The sequence below is a fragment of the Hyposmocoma kahamanoa genome, unplaced genomic scaffold, assembly GCF_003589595.1.
Source record: "Hyposmocoma kahamanoa isolate Upper Pololo Valley unplaced genomic scaffold, ASM358959v1 88, whole genome shotgun sequence".
Taxonomy (NCBI): Eukaryota; Metazoa; Arthropoda; class Insecta; order Lepidoptera; family Cosmopterigidae; genus Hyposmocoma; species Hyposmocoma kahamanoa.
In genome coordinates this window covers 17108264-17126271 of record NW_020654466.1, presented here as the reverse complement: position 1 = coordinate 17126271, position 18008 = coordinate 17108264, and the positions used below count along the sequence as shown (strand labels likewise).

At 37.3% G+C, this 18008-nt stretch overlaps 2 protein-coding genes across 2 annotated transcripts in view; both read right to left on the bottom strand.

Annotated features, from left to right (window-relative positions):
• Window positions 1-4313, bottom strand: part of LOC113235590 (replication protein A 70 kDa DNA-binding subunit) — a 22132-nt gene extending 17819 nt beyond the window's left edge. Inside the window, exon 1 of the mRNA XM_026471345.1 lies at window positions 4210-4313. Coding sequence (XP_026327130.1) covers window positions 4210-4254 — 45 coding nt within the window. The 5' untranslated portion in view covers window positions 4255-4313. The remainder of the gene's footprint in view (window positions 1-4209) is intronic.
• Window positions 4314-4509: 196 nt separating this feature from the next.
• LOC113235591 (glutathione hydrolase 1 proenzyme-like) lies at window positions 4510-16946 on the bottom strand. Its single transcript, XM_026471347.1, has 8 exons — window positions 16706-16946; window positions 12934-13341; window positions 11995-12195; window positions 11009-11264; window positions 9629-9819; window positions 7736-7973; window positions 6239-6352; window positions 4510-4685 (listed from the first exon to the last, which is right to left on the bottom strand). The coding sequence occupies exons 2-8, from the start codon at window positions 13257-13259 to the stop codon at window positions 4530-4532; spliced, it is 1482 nt and encodes a 493-aa protein (XP_026327132.1). The 5' UTR covers window positions 13260-13341; window positions 16706-16946; the 3' UTR covers window positions 4510-4529.
• Between the last annotated feature and the right edge of the window lie 1062 nt (window positions 16947-18008).

Below are 18008 nucleotides of genomic sequence, written 5' to 3'. Positions count from 1 at the left end.
TGATGAGACTAAAATTCAAAGGAATTTATTTTTAACCGACTTCGAAAAAGGACGAGGTTCTCAATTCGACTATTTTTTTGCGTGTATGTTACGCGATTACTCCGGCATTTGTGAATCGATTTTGAAAGATTCTTTTTTTTTGTTCGAAAAAGGGTACCCGGTATTGGTCCCATTTGAAGATAATATTCCACCTTTACGGGTGGCACACTAAGGGATGAATCCGGTTTCACGCACTTTCCGTTAACGGATTTCAATAAAACATGGCAATTAAATGTAATTTTACCAACTTTGAGGTCGATTTTTTTATGCAAAAGTATTTCTTTTTCTTTCTTCTATACAAAAGTATTTCTTCCTCTATTTTCTGCAGAAGTAAAGCAAGCAAATGATTACGAAAAATGTTTAATTATAGCATAAATTAATGATGAGGGTCTCTGTAGTCAGTCTTTACATGAATTAATTTATAAGTAGTTAAAATAAACTATAAATTCCATTTACGTTACAATACATTATGCTTTTGTTTTGGGTTTCTTATTTGTCACCTTTTTATGCTAATGGCTCCATAACAAATGGTAAATAAACAAGTAATAATTATATAAAGCGAAGCTTATCCGTCAGTTAAATTCTAATGAAGACATAGGTAAAAAAAACTCGTAAGTTGGCAAGCTTGGTGGTTGGAGTTGGATAATTATTAGCTACGATGTTGTTCAATATTCTCGTAATTAATAAAACGTGCGCAAGCATGTTGTTATTTTATGTTGTTGAGCATGTATGGTTTTTACAAATAGAGAAACATGGAATTCGGCTCCGACGCGACGTGGCGTAACATAGTGGTCCAAAATCCTGACAGATGTGACATTTCCAGTGAAGCTTAGAAGTTATCGTGTTTTATAATTTGAATATACCTTACTTATAACAGTTACTTAATCATTGTCACGTCATTTTAGTTACATTTTTGTTGATTTTTTTATACAAAGATAAGTGCGTATTTGACCTTCATCTCACCTGATAGAAAATGACGATGTAGCTGCACACCTAAGTGATGCATATGTACTCTCGCCTTGAAAAGCCCAAGTTATAGCTTTCTGGGAATAAGTCCGCAGCAGGGAATTTTACTCCTTAGCCGGTCGCCATGTAATTTTGGAAGTGTAGCGCTTCCTGCGAATCCTTGGCATATCCACAACATAGGGGTGGAACCCCAGCATATGTCTATTCCCCCGATGACGGAAAGGTGAAGGTGGAATTAAATCATGCAATTCCATCGCACACTCTCCGTGATATACAAACGTGTGGAACATAAGTTCCCAAATTTTGTTTCTCACAGCCCATTTAGGCAAAATAAAAAATGATATGATAATGATATGATGTCGCTACAGTGACAAACAAGCATTGTTTGCGACATCATAGTTTCCCAAAGTGGTCCCTACCCCCAAGTGGGCGCTGAAGAGTTCTAGGGCGGTAGGAGCCTCGAAAGCATTTGAAAACAAAACCTGAATTATCTATTATATATGTATAGTAATATACCCATTCCTTTACGATTTTTTTGTGTCGATTGAAAAAATACGTGTTTTCTATTATTTTTTGTGGCGTTGGACGTTAAAATTTTTTTATCTTGCCTAAATGGGCCAAAGAGTTTTGGAACTTATGCTTTACATCAGTGTAGATAATTTTGTTAATATTAATGCGATGATACACTTGTAGCTGACTCGGCAGTTTAGTTGTATAAAGGAACTGAACTATAAAGGTCTGTAGTTTCGTAGTGAACTACCGGAACTTTACCAAGTTCCACGGTCAATCAATCCTATAGCCGACAAACTAAAACTAAGGTATAGGTAAAAAAAAAAAATTAAAAAAATGAATTCTATCGACACGTTGAAGTCTTTTGTATTATTAATAACAGTATTATTTATTAGATAACTTTATAGTGATTGACTATAAGCTCTAAACTGCAAACTATAGTTATTACTTATGCAAGGCTGCAAAGTTGTTGTTAGACGCTAGCATTGAAACCTGAGCAAGTGAAGGAATCTATTTTTGAATGTCAGCTGCCTTCGCTTGCTCGGTTTCAATACAAGCACTAGCGTCAAACAACAACTTTGCAGCCTTGCATAACAAATAACTATATTTACATCTAAATAGGTTCACGAAATCTTTCAGTCAAATATCACACAATTTTATATATTCTACAAGTTAAGTACCAAACAACTTAACTGTAGTACAAAAAATATTTTTAAATTATATATCTACAACTATATATTCTAAAGAATTGTAATTTTTAACAAAAACAATTTAACACTAAAATTAACGAGAAAATTGGCAGATTATAGTCTGTGTGCTGTTTTTGTCCTTAAGATAGGAGTCCGCATAATAGGTAGGGTAAACTGGGTACAGTTGAAACAGTTTTTGTGGGTACGGTTGAAACAACATATTTATTTAATTTTCTTGTTTTCTAGATTTCGAAAGAAAGACTTCGAGGGCGCAAGTCAACGTATCGAAGTATAAAGACCCCTACGAGGAAATAAAGGCACGAGTTTCGTTGCTTGTTGCAGAGAAGCATGGAGTGAACTACTGTTCGCTCCTAAGATATGTAAAAGCGAGATGCATCTAGCATCTGGCGTCAGATAGACCAAATTCCGAAAATACAACAGACACAGAGACTCTTCCTATAACGAATACTGGCATATCTGATGATAAAACTACTCCACTATCGCCTTCTCTCTTAATTAATAATAATAATAATTAATTAATTAATAAACCACGGATAGAGACGGTAGCTCAACAACAAGCTATCAATATTTAGCAGTCCTGAGAACTGAACAGGAAAACTTTATTTGTTCGGAAGTTTCCGGACAAAATAAAGTTTGAATACACCACCCAGACGTCAACGCAGCAGTATACATCAAACTTCGCCTAAACCCTTCTGGTACTGATTTTGTAACAAACAATTCCTTCTGGTACTGATTTTGTATTTACGCCGAAAGCTATACGACCATTACCGAAAGCTCCCCGAAAAAAAGCAAACAGTAGGTGGAAAACCAGAAAGTCTACAATTTACGCTGATAATCCAGAGAAAGAAGAGATATGAAAGGACATATGAAAGAGACAGAGACAGAGTGACAGAGTCATGAAAACAATTGAAAGGGACGCAAGCAAAGCAAATTAAGAAAAGATTGATGGAGAAAAAGTAATAGAAATACCAAAAAGGAGAAAAACACTAATACACAACAGTAATGGAATCCCCAGAAGAGGAGTGGTACTATCTAGTTGTTTGTTTCCGTTTTCAAAGAGCAACCCGGAGAAAAATTGATACAATGCACGAACTGTAAACTGTCAAAGACGACTGATTACGAATCTTTTAAGTTGAGTGCCCAGAAAAGGCTGACTAAAATGTAGTTAATTTAATAGTATTTGTAATACATTGGAGACGGTCAAACGGCGCTATAATAATTAATAAACGTGGTATAAAATTATACTTAGTATTATTTGCTCGCGTTTCAACTGACCCCACTCACTGGTTGAAACAAATTGACCTTTCTGTTTAAATTTGATCTTGTACTAAAAATAACACACCGGGTGCTAAAATATCACTGTCCAGTGATAGTTAGAAACATGCTCCTGTATTTAATATAACTTCATCAACGATCGGCTCATAAACGGCAATACTACGGACGATACAAGCGAAATTGTTTCAATCGTACCCAGTGGACCCTACTCACCGCTCAGCGTGATAAATGCATTTGAAATACTTACAAACAGAGCTTAAAATTTCTAAATGCAAATTAAATATTTTGAATATACGAAAAACTAATTGTGTATCCGATTCATTTTGTACGTTACGCACAATACTGTTCAGTTTGCTTAAAAGCACCACTTGATTTACAGGACGATGTGTGTGTCGCAAAACCTAACGCAATGAAGAGCTTTTGTTGACATTTATATCACTGGTATATTTTTTAAATACAATTCCATAATATCTCTTGATGTATCCTTCGTTATCTAAAGCTGAGCATTCACAGTATATCAGAGAGGAACGCACTCAAACAGTAGAGCGAGAACAAAATATTTCTTTTGCATTATTCAACATAACAGGTTTCATATGTGGATATAAAAACCCGCTTTTTAAAGTCTGCCCTACATTTTCTGACGTGTTAACGTAAAAAGAACTATTTATCTTATATTAAACAATACTTGGAAGGTAAATTTGTAACTCACAGTTAAGTGAGTCTTGGTGAGATTGTACACTTGGAAAAACCTCATAAATCAGCAATCCTATTGTATCACCATTATCAGTGGCATAAAAATAAGGACTGGCCACATAATTTATTGTTCTTTGTCCATTCTTTTGAGGGAATCTATGGTAAGATTGAATTTCTAGGACACCATAAATAGTAGAAAATTACTCAAAATTGATTAATCTTTGATGTATTAAGTAAAAAATGTTGTCAAGGAATTATTACGCCACCGGTTCTCTCATACAATATGTCAGAACATGTAGAGTTGGCTTCAATCCTTCTGTCAAGACTAGTTTAGAATTAAAAGCCGTCAATGCTCCCGATACGGCGCCAGTCCGTAACCGGCACGAGATCGCCATTCTTTTCGCGTGTCGCGGCGATTATTGCCGCGAAACCACTTGAAGAGCTACGTTCTGTCGTACCATGATCTCTCGCTTGCAAAGCTTGTATTATCACCTGTAAGAAAAACGATAAGTATCTATTAAGAACATATAATATCTATAATAGTTTATCCGGAATATAAGGCTTTATAAAAGAAATGGGTACCTTTCCAGATATATCTTCTCCTCGCGATGAAAACTAAATTTTCCGAACTCAAGGGCTCAAAAGGTGAAATTGGAACTCGCAGTACGAACCAATTGTTACAATTACAGCATAAATTATAAATGTTACAATTACGCAAATAAAATAGCTGCATAAAACATTTAAAATTAAAAAGACGTTTCTTATATCAACTTGGTTAAAATTACAAGATATTTCTCTAAGTCTAAAATAGTCGTTTTTAGTCAATAGTATATCTACAATATTGTATGTATGTTGTAGGCAGGCGGTAGATAACCTATTGTTGCGGAGTTCCCTGCGTATTGTGTTGTTCTCATTGTCATTCATAGAAACTAGGCATTTCCAATTGCACTGTAGTACATTATGATTCAGTCGTATGAGAATTAATACCCTTGTGAAATACTAAGCTAAGCAATTTCCTGGAATTCTCCACTGTATTTCGATTTCATAGGGTTTTGCGATGAAACGAAACTATTGTTTCGGATCTAAATCGCGTATATTTGTTTTTTCAAGCAAACCAACGTTTTGGGGCATTTACAGGTTCCAAAGTCAAGGCAGACAGGACAAACACAGTCAGTCGTGACCATGGCACCCGTAAAGGGCCCGGAACGTTGGATTGTTTGAAAAAAACAAATATATATACGCAATTTAGACCAGAAAATATAGTTTAATTTCCAATCTCCACTATACTGCGAAATGTTGACTTTCCAAAACTGTTTCCTTAGTATCATTATACATGGATAATTTTCAGGTATTTTTTGCACTCAAGTTTGGTGACAATTTCTTTTTATTTAAATATTTATAGAATATCATCATGAAGTATTATTTAATATTCGAGTGTGGTAACCTGAAGTATTCTTTAATATTTCAGGATCATATATTCGAGTAATTTAATATTAAAATTGTCACCAAAATTGAGTACAAAAAACTTGCCAGAAAATATGAAATGTTTCGATAGGGTGATGGCATGAATGATCAGCATTTTAAGGGAAGTGTGTTTTTATATTTGAATTATTTTTTGTGTTTTTAAACATATCAATAGTGATTAATTTACTTGACAGATATAATCCTCAAAAAAGATTATGTTGTAGTATGTTTCATAAAAAAGCTATTACAATTCTTATTAAAAGAAACCTAAACTAGAATTCTCTAAATTTCCAAAAAATAACACCAAAAGTCAGCTAATTAACTAAACAATAATCGACAATCGACACTCAGTAATAATGAACACCCAGTATATTAAATTGATCTTACCAATAAAAAACGTGTTACTATGATAGAAAATGTCATAAATCTTAATAAAAAAAAAATTAAAAAATTTGTCGAACGCACCAGTGGGTGCGTGTCGGTCACTGGTGCCACCATCCTAATTCTGTATGAGATTTCGATAGTTTATATTATTATAATTATCGCAAGTCACGTTAAGTTTTATTAAATATTTCTTTTACCGGATCGAAATCAGCTTCGTGTTCGACTTCCATCGGTATCAGTTGATGATGAATGCGTGGCCTCTGCACTGCGTCTCTTAACTCGACGCCTTCCACCATTACATTAATAATATTCTGTAAAAATAAGAAAACAAATAAAATATTTTTAAGTTTTATTGAATCTCAGGATAATGATAATAATAATAATAATAATAATAATAATAATAATAATAATAATAATAACGCACACACTCAACATAACACCGTACTAAGAAACCCTGGGTCGCGGGTGCCATGGACAGCACACACATAAGCAACCACAAATTACACCCAAACTCACGAGATAAATAAATGTAGGCCGTACAAATATTTATCTCGGCCCGGGAATCGAACCTGGGAACTCTGCGTGGCAGTCAGGCAGCAGTGATAACCATTCAGCCACTGAGGCAGTTACAGTTAGGCACGATAATACTCAATTATTTTTTGAAAAATTACTCCACTGTAGGAGCGGTTACACATACACGCGATGCAAACGCGATGCAGTAGCGATGCAAACGCGATACAAATGCGATGCACGTTTTAAATTAATTAACTAATTTATTTTGTTTAATGTATTTATTAATTTCACTTTTAAATTTTCAATTAACAAAACAAAACACTGTGCAGAAACTAATACAGATTTTTCGTACGTAATGATTTAATATATACGATTGTACCGATGCAGTCGCGCGTTTGCATCGATGCAATTGCCCATAATAAATTGCAAGTGTAGTGATGCAATCTCGAGTTAAACGCGCGTTTGCATCGTTGCCAAAAGACTCCAATAGTTTGTTATAATTATATTAATACAAACGGATGGCGCTACGATAAAAAAAGTCGTTAAAAACCATGAACAAAGATCTGCAACAAGCACATAGAAAATTTGTAAGGTTTGCTGGTTCGTTCCGTGATTGCTGGAAGGCGCTGGTTCGAATCCAGCCGGATGGAAGGAATTTTTCTTAGAGCTCGATCTTTGCATTATTAATTACAAGTAAAATATGTTTAAATTTTATGTTATAAAGTATTTGTAGAAGAACACAATATTATTGTCTGACTGATGTACAATCAAGAGCACATCAAGCTTGACACTTTGGACTTTGGACCGTTTTTATCGTAAGCGGCGTTGAGTTAGATTTTGGTGTTAAGTGTCAAGTTTCTCGTGCTCTTGACCCTGTACATTCAAATACAATAATGTTTGTACCAACATTATAAACGAAAATTTACGAAGGACATTTCGATTTGGTCAATGATCTTAGGTATATACAAAAGAAGGCAAATGTGGTACTACTAACGGCGCGACAGACTTTATTCGTCGATCAGTATGAACGTAACATACGAGTATCTTGGGTTGGGTATAAGATCATTGAATTTGGTGAACAACTTTTGAAACACATGTTGAATTACCCCAAAAATATCTTGATTTTTAAATCTTAAAATTAAGTAGTAAAACTCAATAATTAAGTAATAACAAAATCTCACCACAGCTACTTGTGTTGTAATCCTAGTGCCACCGGCTGCGCCGACCACCAATTCCAATTTTCCGTCTTTGTCAAGAATAATGCTCGGAACCATGGAGCTAAGAGGTTGTAAACCTGGAGCCAACATGTTCGCGGGAGAGGGTGGCATGCCGTAAGAAGATTCTCGGTTAGGTATGGAAAAGTCATCCATTTCATTGTTTAGGATGAACCCTAAACGTGTTCGCCTCTGGGAACCCCATCTGGAAATAATAACATTATATATATATATATATATATATATATATATATATGTATGTATATATACATCTATATATATTTGTACTTTGGATCGTTTTTATCGTAAGCGGCATAGAGTTGGATTTAAATCTTAAGTGTCAAGCTTGAAATGCTCTTAACCCTGTACGTCTCCGTATATTCCAAAAATATTCTATATTTATTGTAAAAAAGATAATATCTCTAACAAAGGAATCAAATTTCATCGGTAATTAAATGTTAAATATGCAATTTTCTAATTTTCGTCCATTATAGCAAAACTGAAGTTAACTGGTCGATTTGATGTGAAACAATTGACAACATCCATTGACGACACGCGTCAATTGTTTCGAGTTCGGGTTGACCAATCGTAGCGCAGTTGTCACAGTATTATATGGCAGAATTGTTATCAAACAAACTAAATGACATTGCGTCTCTATTTCTAGCTGTGACTGCGACTACCGGACGGACGGCATAGGAAATTGCATTGCAATCTCACAGAGAACAGAACGAAGAAACTGGTGAAGCAGAGAACGTAACCATATCCACACGCGGTAGTTAGTACTTATGTCGAAATATCAGGTTTTACCCATGAACTTGCCGTTTTATATAGGAAAAAAATAATTAAAATTGACTTGTTTCAAAATGGTTGCCCAAACCAGTGGTCTTCAAAACGCGGTTCGCGAGCCCACATGCGATTCTTTGGACTCTTGACTGTGGCTCTTCCACAAAATACCATACTGATGATATAAGACAATTGTGGAACGTACCTGGCCCTGTACTCCCGTTCTCGTCAAATAAGTAATAAATACTTGATCAAATTATAAGCGTTCATTCTCATCATGTGTATTGTTAATTTGATCAAGTATTACTTATTTAACAGTAAGAACGTACTACGTCCGATTCGTATCAGTTTCCTTTATTTTTTCTATCCTCTAAGTTCAGTTCCGAATGCAAAAGTCGTCACAGAGATCACTTTATCTGTAGGTGTTTAAGCGATATTCCTATTTTTTCGGATTCGTATCGGACTTAGTGCACAAGCGACATCCGAAGTGGGTCCGAGTGTTCTAGAATTGTATAGTCTCTGATTCAGAACAAATACGAATGCGCGAACGCGCTAATTGTTTCGGACCGATGTTGGACAGAGAACGAAAGTAGACACTCTGAATCAGGGGGTCTACTCTCGTTCTATACGTAATGGCTCGGACGGATGTCAGACGGAGAATAAGAGTAGACCCCCTGATTGAGGACGTCTTTAGCAAAAGCCAATTAAGCAAATTAAGTTTAAAAAAATTAACTCTCAAATGGATTCCAGTCGCTCTAGGTATTGTTGATATTTGACTCTGTCGACTATTGAGTTTGCTGACCACTGGCCTAAACTATTTACACATTATTACCATTTAATGGGCAGTTTGTTGATGCTCCTCCCGTAAAAAGCAACTGTATGAGAATCGATGAAATCTTTATAGGAGCTCTTTACGGCGCTTCGGAATAGTAGTTTACCTTGCAAAAGTTGTCCAAACTCCGAAAAAAGAAAGAATCTGTCGAGGCAAGGTATGTGGAGCGTGGCGGGAAAGAAAATGAGAATTTGGAAAACAACATGTCTCGCAAGCTATTTTGTACGATGTGATTGCGCACGTACATGTAGTTAATAGTGCTGGTAGCAGAGACAATGCTGCCGTCCGGAGCGACCACCACGACGTGAGCTGTACCGTGGTCATCTGCTGGCTCGAACAGGGCCCCATAGTGTTTCCAATCGTTGATCGTGTGCTCGTCGTTTATCCTCTTTCGGTATGCTCTTGCCCAATTCGCATCAGATAGGTTTTGCTGGAGCTGAAATTAGTAATAAAAATAATTTTCAATCAGAATACTTATTGTAGTATGATTTCGGTTAATTTTTGTTAAAAGAAGACGAAGTAGATGTAAAACATAATGGCTCAAAAACGAAAGACGTTTTATATAAGGTTTGCCACCACAAATTCTTCCTTATATGTTTTAAATTTAATTTTTATTTTTAGTTTCGAATTTGAAATAGAGATTTGAAGTAGAGAATGTGAAACTGTAAATATTGAAAAAGCATGCACGTCTCTTCAACGTATTTAGATTTTACAGACTACTTAGATACACTTTTTACTAAGAACGTAAATCTAACAATATATTTAGAGTAGACTCTGTAAATATGGAATAGTAACATAATATGGACACTACAAATATTTCGAAATTTATCTTATTAATTAACCTACTTCAAAAAAAGGAGGAGGTGGTCAATTCGACTGTATATTTTTTCTTTTTTTTCGTATGTATATTACGCGGTAACTCCAGCATTTGTGAACCGATTTTGATGATTCTGTTTTTATTGGGAAGAGAGCAACTCGGTAGTGGTCCCATTTAAATTTGAAGAAAATATTTCACCTCTCAAGGGTGGCAAACTAGGGGATGAATGAAACGATTGTATTAAAACTTGGCAAATAGATGTAATTCCACAAAGTTTTGAGGTCGGGTTTTTAATATTTCGATTATCTTTTCAGTAAGACCTAAATTTGGCTTATTTTATAAAAACTAAGATATCGATAGAGAGCAAATTCTCTTCTATTTCTTCTCTCTCTTCTACTTTGTGTCATTTTTATTATTGGATGTGATGAAATTATCTAGTGAGTTTTTTTAATAAATAAATAAGCACACACTCAACATAGCCCCGCACTAGGGAAACCCTGTGTCGCGGGTGCCATGGACACACACATAGACAACCACAAATTACACTCAAACTCACGAAAGAAATAAATGTAAGCCATACAAACATTTCTCCCGGCCCGGGAATCGAACCTGGGACCTCTGCGTGGCAGTCCGGCATGGTAACCGTTCGGCCACGGAGGCAGTTAATAATAAAGATAGTTTCGGAATTGACGTTAATTACATTTTTACAACTGTACAATTTTGTGTTTTATTTAAAGAAACTGATATGGTAGTCCATATATAAGAGAATTTACTCTAATAGCTAATTCTGACAAAGAAACGTGATTACTTGACTGATGTTGTACGGCAGGTTCAATCGTGAAGCATCCCCTAGGCCGGTTCTCTTGCCGTATGCGAACTTGAATGTTTCTACGACTCGGTGCCAGTAGAGAGCGGATCCGGCGGGTACGCCGGACCCTTTGCCGATCCAACCTTGGATTACGTTCAGGATGAATGCTAGAACGGATCCGGAACCCGGGAGCGGCGATGTGTATAGCGTTTTGCCTTCGCCTAATGGCACGGCTATTGGTTCTTGCCATTCTACTCTGAAAGAGTAAGCAGATGCAATGTTGGTTCACGTTTCACTTTCATTGGTATTACCGTACACCGGTGGGTCGAATCTATAAAGTTTAGGTGGAGGAGTAGGCTCTCATGCATTAAGAGACATTCGATGAAATATGTCCATATGTAACATTCTAGTCGATCAATCAATATGAAATATCGAATGTGATATAGTCATACGACATAATAATAGTGATAAAACAATGAAGATCTAACCGATATAAAAAGTACCTATGCGTCTTATCAATGACGATAACAATGTATTTATGCTTGACTAGGTATATTAAGTGTAACACGAAGAATACTATTACCTATATTGTGTAATAATAATAATAAGGCGGTCAAAATTCAAAGTTTATCTTTTAGCCCATGGTAGAGGCGAGTGTAAAACAAATATGTATAATAATAATATGTGACAGACAACCATAGCAATTACCTGGTCTCAAACTAAGGAATTCCCTGTACTATGAGTACCAGTGCTACATAATGCACTCTGGGGCACTTCCCAGAAGACCCATCATCATCATATCAGCCGGAAGACGTCCACTGCTGAACATAGGCTTCCCCCAAAGATTGCCAGAAGACCCATATCAGAACCAATATTGAAAAGTTCATTTCCCAAATTGTTCCTACCGGGAATCGAACCCAGGACCTCCGCATCCTGTGCTCACAATGTAAACCGTTAGGCCACGGAGGATGTCAACGTGTGCTTACTTGTAGTTCCTCAGATCGTCTTCTGTGATGATGCCGCCGAAGCGTTGAATGTCCCTCACGAGTGCCGCCGTCAGTGATCCGTTGTGTATCTCCTCCGGGCCACCCTCGGCGATGATGTCCAGGGTTCGGGCCAATGCCGGCTCGACTATCATGTCGCCTTCCTGCCAAACTTTCCCGGTCACCGGGTTCACGTATAGTTCCCTGATAAAACAGTTATTAACTCTACAAATCCTCCTGACGAGAGGTGTTTGTTATAAGATATATAACTTAAAAGTCGTAAGTAGGTAATAGCGTTTATGAAGTCATTAGATCAAATTTAGATTGGACATACTCAAAGCCACAGATGTCTGCCTCCGTGGCCGAACAGTTACCATGCCATACTGCCACGCGGAGGTCCCAAGTTCGATTCCCGTACCGGGAGAAATATTTGTATGGCCTACATTTATTTCTCTCGTGAGTTTGGGTGTAATTTGTGGTTGTCTATATGTGTGTCCATGGCACCCGCGACACAGGGTTTCCATAGTGCGGGGCTATGCTGAGTGTGTGCGTTATTATTATTATGTGGAATTGTTCAGGTAACTATATATGCTCTCTTTCGCTTGGAACGCGTTATTTATTTTAGTAGCAATAGAACTAGCTCCTTGTGAAAGAGTTCGTCCAGGGAGTATTGTTACCTTACCTATTTCTGCCGGCAAGCAGTAATGTGAGCATTACTGAGTTCCGGTTTAGAAGGGTGCTGGTGAAATTACAGGCACATGGGACTTGTCAACTTATGTTTCGGGGTGACGGGCTTAGTGGCAGTGCCCATAAGATCTTTGCGATTTCAAGCTCAGAATTGCATTGCAACTGTTATGGATAGGCGTGTCGCTTACCACCAGGCGCACGACTTGTTTGTCCTGTCACTTGGTATTATAAAAAAAATATATAAAATAATCTCACCTCATCGATGGCTCTTGAATTATCTGGTTGCTGTACGTGTTCAGTGCTCGCGACATGTACCAACTGACCCGGTGGCCTCGTCGGCACAATTCCGCGGTAGGGCGCACTAACTCTCGCCATGGCAGACGTCCATACTCCTTGTACAGCGCGCCATATCCCCGTAGCTCCCCAGGGACGGCGACGGCTAGCCCCCCGACTGTGGATGAGGCGTTCGCAAACATGTTCTCGTGAGTGGCGGCTGGAGCTCTCTCGCGCGCGTTGAGTACGCGAATGCGTCCGCTGGGTGCGTCGTAGATTGTGGCCAGAAACCCGCCGCCGAGACCCATGCATTGTGCGCATCCGATTCCTTCACACAGTAACGTCGCGATCGCTGCATCGACAGCAGAGCCGTTCTTCTCTAGGATCGCACTGTATAACAAATCAACACTTTATTCATCCGACGTAATTTAAATATTTGAATCGACTACCCGTATCATTCAAAACAAGGTTTTATGTAAACAAATCGTATTGTGCAAGATTACATTAGAGCGGGTAATTGTGTGACTGCAGCGATTCAGTCGCGATGCAATATCGATGCAGTCGTTAATCGGTGCCTTTACACGTGTGACTTAAGCAGCGAGCAGCGATACAATCGCGATGCAAACGCGGTGCACTTTTTTAATTACTTAACATAAGCGACTGCTTCGCGCGTTTGAATCCGATTATTCCTACTTCGATGCAACTGCCTATAAATCCCAAGTGTCGCGATGCAGTCACGCGTTTCAGAAACTCGCATTATATCGCTGCTAAGGCGATTAACACACTGCACCGCGCTACGACGGTGCGCGTGACGCGGAATCACGCGCGCGGGCGCGTGTTTTCCATACAAACTGAGGTACTTCAGTACAACGTTAAAAAACGCAGTGCATTGTGTTAGTCGCCTAAAAGTCGCTGTGTGTAACCGCTCTTAAGCAGACTACAATGCAACAACTGCATTCATTTCTCATGCGATCATTCAATATAATGGTGTACAATTGCGTGACTATAACAATTACAATGCTTATATTTTCAGGTACCTATATTCATCTACTACATTACAGCGTTTTCAGTAGTTTTGTTGTTAGCAGGTAAAATACGTCAAATGAAATGTTTTGGATCTCATATTTCTTCATTACATTACAAAATACAATTTATATCGTAATCTGACATTAAAAATTGACCTTGGAAATAGAAAATTTTTGTCTTATATTAGACATCTAATGTCATCATGAACAGCAGAACATTTTATATACAATATTTAAGTAGATACATTTTCTACGCATCGCGTAGCCTTGGGACACCCTGTATATACAAACCATAAAGACAGATTCACGAGTGACTAAATTGTATTTACAATACAATATAAATATTCTTTATTACATTCAAGAACAAGCTCTTGAACAAACATAATCCAGCACAGGGTATGGTTGTGTGTGTGTATATGTCGTGTGTTTAATTAAATTTGCAGTCGAGTAGCATTAGCAAATATGTTAAATAGGCACGAACATATTGTCTTGTTTTTGTGTGTTAAATTTGAAAGGGCACTGCAAGGCAAGAGAGAGAGAGAGAGAGGGAGAGATCAAAAATCTTTATTTCATAGGTAAGTATTATTACACTTGAAATCGTCACGTTGGTTAAACTCTATCGCTCTTTCGTAAAGCAGATTCCCCTGAGAAGAATGAGCAAGAAACTCTAGTGGTTGCTCTTTGTAAATAACATTTGTACACATTCAACATTTACAATATATTTTTTTGCTTTGAAACTTCAGAGATCGAGACTACCCCATGAGCTAAACGGGTTACTACCACGGATTTTTGTCATCCAAGTACGCAGAAGTTGTATAACAACCTTTAGTATAAAGTTAGTAGCAGTGGAGCTCCTTGTGAAAGAGTTCGTTCAGGAAAGTATTGCCACCTTACCTATTTCTGCCGCCAAGTAATAATGTCAACATTACTGCGTTCCTGTCTTGAAGGGTATGGTGAAATAACAGACCCAAGGGGCTTGTCAAATTATGTCTCAGTGTGACTGGTGCAGTGGCAGTGCCCATCAGATCCTTGCGGTTTAAAGCTCTGAGGGGCACTGCAACTGTTAGGGACAAGGCGTGTACCTTACCATCAGGCGCACGACTTGTTCGTCCCGTCACTTGATATTATAAAAAAAAGACTAGCGCGAAGAGGAAAGACGGGCCACCCGTCCTTAAATCATGAATGAATTTATTCATTACAATCGCATTACGTCGAATCTCCATGATAACTACTAGTAAGTGGAGTGGCTGAGTCGTGAAACTAAGGTGCTTTTTTTCCAGAACAAAAAAAAGACTTGTTAAATTTTCTACCGATATTTTCGAAGCATTTAGTGCATATCCGTTTGGTCAATAACAACATTTCACATTCAATTTAAAGTTAGTTCTAATTATCAATTCTTACGTCAACGGCTCTGAGTTGTTGAATGTTTTTTTAGTATTTATCTAATTCAATTTAATTTGGCTTCAAAGGGTAAGATGGGTTATGCCCCATCCCATAGTACCCCTTGGGTTACCCTATCTTATCCAAGTGACAGGAAAGGGGCCGGTTTTATCCCAGCTATGTTATATTTTTTTGGCTTGATAACTAAGAAATGGACAAACAACTAGGTTTTCCACAACAATCTTAACTTCCTCACCACCTAAAAAAAACAAAAAAGACGATAAAAAGTAGGAAGCTCGCGCAGGAAAATAAGCAAAAAAAAAATAAATGAGGGAATTACAAAAGTTGTGTTGTTAAAACCAGAAAATTTTCAGAAAAGAAAAAAGTATATCATAAGAGGAAAACAACGACATAATAGAGCGCAATAGTAATATTGAAAATATTCCTTGTCTGTATTATACCGTAATTTAAATACTAATCTATATACTTAATCTTCAAATGAAGATTGAGCTGTTTTTTTCTGCATACCGTAAATGGATTCTGCAGTTGAGCTGGGGCAGAAGTAGGTGACGATGCAACGTTTACATGCGAGTTTTGTCAGAAATTAATAAAGATGATGTACCTAGTCTAGTTTTTAATTCTTTTAATATGAATCACGCTACAAATGTTTTTAAAAAGACTCGCTACAAATGTTTTTAAAAAGACTAGACTGTGGAATACTGAGTGTCAAAAATGATTAATAAAATAAATAAGATTCTATAGATACAACAGTGTCAGCTTTATCGAGGTTCAAACGTTAAGCACTCCATCTGGCCCACTTTCCCCTTTGCAAGTAATAATGGTATTCATCAAGACTCGTGACGAGTTTTTTCTAACCGAAACCCAACCTTTATTTACCTATATAGGTATCTACACGATTACATTTCTAAGTTCGGAAAGGGGTCGTTTAACAATGACACTTTTTATACGTATATCTATTGTTACGTTGTTTATGCACTGTGATTTGGCGTTCAAAGAACAGTGACAATATTAATAATGTTTCTTATGATGTAACGCATTTGCACACATTATTAGTGGAAGTACTTACTGTCTGTTATGTATATATGGATTTTTCCTGCGCATGTGTGTACGTAGCCTTAGTATTAGGTAACTACCAAGATCACGTTGTGCTTAAATAGGCTGTAAAGATGTTCGTGCCGTGACTAGTATGACGGCGCAATTCATCTTTATATCGTGAGTAAAGCAAAAGAACCCTCTATGGAAATAATGTATATTTTAACACACATATATGACATCAAATTTGTATATTTATTCGTATATTAGTAAAAACTTGTGCTAATGGAACTTACCGTCCTACTGAGGCGCATTCGTAGCCATTAGCGGCGACAGCGGCGTGCGGGAAGCGCGGGTGGTCGTGGGCCCACGGTTGCAGCACCAGCACGGCCACCAACGCCCCCGTCAGCAGCGCCGCCAACACTGTGCTCACCAACAGACACCGCTTCGAACAGCAACTTCCAAATCATAACCAAACAAACACGGTCAGACACCACGCTGCTGCGTCTCACGCATCGTTGGACACTCTTGTTAACAGGCCTTATTACACTAGTAATTTTTTTTGCAATGTTTTCGTATAATTTCACTAATTTCGAAGCGATGAAAGGATAAATTTGTGACTATGAAATGATGTGATATTACGAAATGCCAAATGTGTCAAGGATAATTGTGACACGTGCTTGTCATAGGTTAATGGCTGATTTTGAAATAGTTTCGGCATGAAAATAGAATTTAGTATGTATGCCACCATACGTTGATATCAAAGGTCTTGTAACTTCGAGTATATAGATATGCCTCCAATGGCCCCACGTACTTACGTAGGTACCTGTACATAATGTACATATGTACATACATAATACATTTGAATGTATGTACGTTGGGCGTTTAGCGCTTTCCCCTTTTAGTTTTCTGGGCCTTAGGAGGGTAAAGTTAGTTGATATAATACAAAACCTTCTGATATGTCCTTTAAGTAGAACATCTATCAATGTGTTATTAAAAGAGTATTGTAAATGAGAAAATCAATACGCTTTTACATATTAACATCTGTAGAGTTATGTTTGATCACCAAATAATGTGAATAAATTATCGATTAATTGCGTAATATTACGACAAGAGGAAGTGTCTTGTCTTAAGACGTACCACAACTGGATTAATTTTTCTTTGTGTTAGATCCTTTATAACTATAACAAACCAGTGGCGCAATTTAGTAGCAGTAGAGCTCCTTGTGAAAGAGTTCGTCCAGTGATGTACTGCCACCTTATCTATTTCTGCCGCCAAGCAGTAATTACAGCATTGCTGTGTTCCGGTTTTGAAGAGTACGGGTGCTGGTGAAATTACTGGCACATGGGGCTTGTCAACTTATGTCTCAGGGTGACGGGCGCAGTGGCAGTGCCCCTCAGATCCATGCGATTTAAAGAGCTGAGTGGCATTGTTGGTGTCATCGTAAAATTATTGAATATAATGGTAGTAAAACTTAAAAAAACATCGTGATTTTCAATAAAAATCTTATCATCTACAATACTATAATAGTTAGCGTATAATAATAATAATAATAATAACACACACACCCAACATAGCCCCGCACTAAGAAAACCCTGT